The sequence below is a fragment of the Nothoprocta perdicaria genome, unplaced genomic scaffold (assembly GCF_003342845.1).
Source record: "Nothoprocta perdicaria isolate Ctin4 unplaced genomic scaffold, notPer1 scaffold_32, whole genome shotgun sequence".
Taxonomy (NCBI): Eukaryota; Metazoa; Chordata; class Aves; order Tinamiformes; family Tinamidae; genus Nothoprocta; species Nothoprocta perdicaria.
In genome coordinates, this window is record NW_020455555.1 from 1,810,688 (window position 1) to 1,814,495 (window position 3,808).

General features: G+C 34.0%; 1 protein-coding gene across 7 annotated transcripts in view; it reads right to left on the minus strand.

The window, feature by feature from the left end:
* Nucleotides 1-331: 331 nt before the first annotated feature.
* The window catches only part of SHLD2 (shieldin complex subunit 2), a 28,742-nt gene continuing 25,265 nt past the window's right edge, over nucleotides 332-3,808 (minus strand). For all 7 annotated transcript variants that reach the window (XM_026043053.1, XM_026043051.1, XM_026043054.1 and 4 more), the window contains 2 exons: nucleotides 1,705-1,820; nucleotides 332-1,058 (listed from right to left, as the gene is read on the minus strand). In XM_026043053.1, the coding sequence (XP_025898838.1) occupies nucleotides 886-1,058; nucleotides 1,705-1,820 (289 nt within the window). In that variant the 3' untranslated portion in view covers nucleotides 332-885. The remainder of the gene's footprint in view (nucleotides 1,059-1,704; nucleotides 1,821-3,808) is intronic.

Consider the following 3,808-nt stretch of genomic DNA (forward strand, 5'->3'; position numbering starts at 1 on the left):
ACAGTTTATCTCAGAAAATACTGATCACTGTCAACATACCCAATGTTTTTGCAGAACAATACTTTAAAATCTGTTRCTTTACCAAACCACATAAAATCATAATTCACTCAGCCTTTTACTGATAAAAATCAGCATTAAACAAGACTAATACAATTCACTTCTAAACCAGATTAAGGCAAGACAGTTGAAGATCAATGTTAAACTAATTAAATTGCCTTAAGGTGATATTTATCTGCCAGTTCATGCTACAACAAAACATACAACTTAATGACTTAARGATTCCATAAAATAATGCACCACTTTAATTAAAAGAGGTTTTAAGCAGTTCAGTTGAATTGATGCAACAACTTCTAGCTAATCAAATTTAGCCTCAATGAGATGGAGAAGACAACGGCAAAATTGCTGGACAAAAAGGGCAAACATTCAGCTGCTACAATAAGGAAAGCAACCATAACATGTGGAAAAGTTCAAAGAAATAACCAAATTAGAGAAGACAGAGGATAAATACAAAAGAAAATCTCAGAACTAAAATGACACCACATGACTGTAACTATCTTCCTTTAATCTATTAGACTCACAAAGTCTTCAACACTAGAGAACTTCTACTGGAGAGAAGAGCCAAASTGAGACACCAGCAAGAGCTTTTTATTATGCTAAAAACATACATACAAAAATATACTTTACAGTAATTAAACAAGACAGTAACAGTGCATACAGTTAGCAGATACTCCATATCAATACTTCTGTGATTTTTTTTTACTATAAATTAAACACAACATCCCTTCTTGTATTTTGACTTGCTTCCCTAATCTAATTCATTTTTCTTCTTTGCAAACTGCTTGTTCATACGGTCTCTGAACATCAGTTATTGCAGAGGTCAATGCTTCAGAGATCAGGATGAAAATCTAGCAGATGGAAATCCTTTTGCAAAGGATAGCTGTTTTCATCGAGCACAAAATGGCTCCTGATTTCCAACACATAGGATGCTTCTGTATCTGCCAGCAGCAAATGACACAGTTCTGCTACAATTACACAGTAGGTCATACTTGAGGAGGGCACTGCAAGATAGAACAATCCAATTCACTTTATGCTCGTAACAGCACCTAAAGTACAAATTCTACCCCCATGAAAGCTCCATTAATTACTGGAAATTTAGTCTGGCATCTGAACAGAAAATTAACTTTTGTAATCACTTTCTTTTCCAAATAATTTGTTAAAAATGCTTCTCATTAAATCATAACACCAGTGAATCACATACAACACCCCAACAAGTCAAATAGGAGGAACTAGAAAAATCTAGTTCAATTATTGAGCTGAATTATAGCAGCTACTGCTCAAAACTGCTAAGAGATTCCAACCGAATACATGAAATACATCGAATTCCATTTAGTAACTGAATATTTAGTTATTGAGTGTGTAATAAATGCTCATTTATTTAAAAATGGTATTTTACCTTGTACTCTTACTACCTTTATTCTGGAACTCCAGCTTCTCACATTTGTTTCATGGAAGCTGAAATGTTTTCTTAACAGTTTTTAATTCACTCTGAAGCAGGTTATATATTAAGATATAATTTGTCATCACACCTATCCAGAATGAGCATTTCATGCTGATTCTAATATAGAGAGTAGTTATAAACTTTGCTTTCACTGTGAGCTTTGTGGCTCTTGAAGGTTCCACAACAAAGCCACCATGGAGCCATACCTACTGCTCTGTTCAGCCAGTCTGCGGGAATATTGAGGAAGATTTTTTCCATCAACTCTGATACCACATGAACATAAATTTCATATCCTCCATCTTCGATTGTCATCAAAGCAGACCTAGATCAGAAAGCAGAAGATGGTTAAAACATAACTTTTTGTTGATGCAAAATTTCTCATGAAAGTAATTCAATAAGTACCTCCCACAATTACACCAGTAACTAGAAAATATCTATTCACTCTTCCTCCCTCCAGCTGTAGAGTCAGAATGAGCTCAATACGTCCCAAATTCASTACATAACTTTAAAATAAACCTCTGAAGTCATCAGTAAGCTGTAGTTTCAGACAAATGCAGTTAAGTTTGTTATATCTGCTGTTTTTCCACGAGAAGATGAGTAATGCACCAAACAATTTTTTTTAAAACCTCAGAGTGTTCATATAAATTAAGCTAACAAAGCTTGCAACCTTTAGCCTGAGAGTCAGAGTCCACGTTTTGAGATTAAAGTTATCCAAAATAAACTTAAATTAGTGTCATTTATTTTTGCCAAGAATGAGAAAAATAATCCTTACTCATTTAAGAAGCAATTTTTTCAGGTTGGGTATTATATAGACCAGAAAGTCCTATTAACAGTAATAAAGCTTTTTCTCAGCAATCAACTTAGGGAACATACTAGCCATATTTCAATCCTTTCAAAACCTTTGATGATGTATTCACAATGGGCAAAAAAATAAACAAGCAGGCAAAACCCTTACTATATCAGAGACATATTTACCTAAYAGTAACACTTGGTTGGATGTGAACACAAAGAAAGGACAGTTGTCCTTAACAGATATAGTCCCGATCAGTTTTCTTAAGACTTTCTCAAATAAGGGAACAGCTTCAACAGAGGATGAAATACCAAYTTATTCTAAGTTAGGTACAAGTAAAATAAGTGCATACAAGTATATCTGCACACAGAAGTTCTCTATGCATGCTATGTGGTCTAGAATTAAGGTAGAGCAAATAAAAACACATCCCAATACTTCAAGCAGCAACATTTTAGGAGTCAAGGACAGTTCTTGCTTGTGACTTCATACACTTGACCCGTCAACATGGCCCTCACAACCGACTCTCTGCATGAAGGTGATTAAAATTAGCAGAATGTGTCAGTAGCTTAGCAATCACTTCATTCCCCCACTGATGCTTCCAATCAGTAAGACTAAGTGCCAAAGAATTATTTTAAATGTATTTTCATTTCAGAAAAATATAAAAAAGAAAAACTGAGTTCCATTCCATTTTATTGATTCTAATTGATAGTGAAAAATGCAAACTCTTATTTTAGAGATTTAAACAAGCCTGAATAGTATCTGAAAATGAAGTATTAGTATTGCTACACAGTGGTACTTAAAACATTAAATGACAGTAAAACATTAAATGACAAATTTGTATACCGAGTAAATTTMAGAATTAGCTTCTCCACTTTTATTTGTGGTGCATACTTGATTGTGTCCACACCATGCCCTGCATCGTAGCTGCTAAATGTCAGAAGTTCCATAGAACTCATTGCTGTTTGAAAAATTCATCTTCGTGAAAATGAAGAAAATMRTTGAGASAATCTGCTCCCAAATACTAAGATTCCTTCCTAATCCTAATAGAAGTTACTGAGCTTCTATTCCAGAAAGACATTTCAAGAATAGACTTTTCTTTGAAAAGGTTGCACATTCAAGTTTTCCATACATGTACATACATGTGTTATTTTTTCATCACYGTTTGCATGGTAAATTGAAGTCAAGTTATTTTTATAACAGACAATCTTCCCATTCATAGAAAAAAAAGTGAGCATAAGCTACCTGAGAAGCTTTAAAGGATATAGTGTTTTCTCACTGTTGCTTCCCATGAGTTCTGAACCTCCCACTGAATGTCAGCCAAAAATAAGCCCTCCATATTTACCTGAATAAGAACTAAAGAACAATAGAAGGACAACATTTTGCATAAAACATCCCATGACGTTCAGAACTACTTCTGGCTATACACACTTTTTTGTGCAATACAGTTGCCAGACAAAACCAGTTTCATCTTAACAGAATACTGTAACTGGACATTGGAAACCTTTGATATATTTATATAT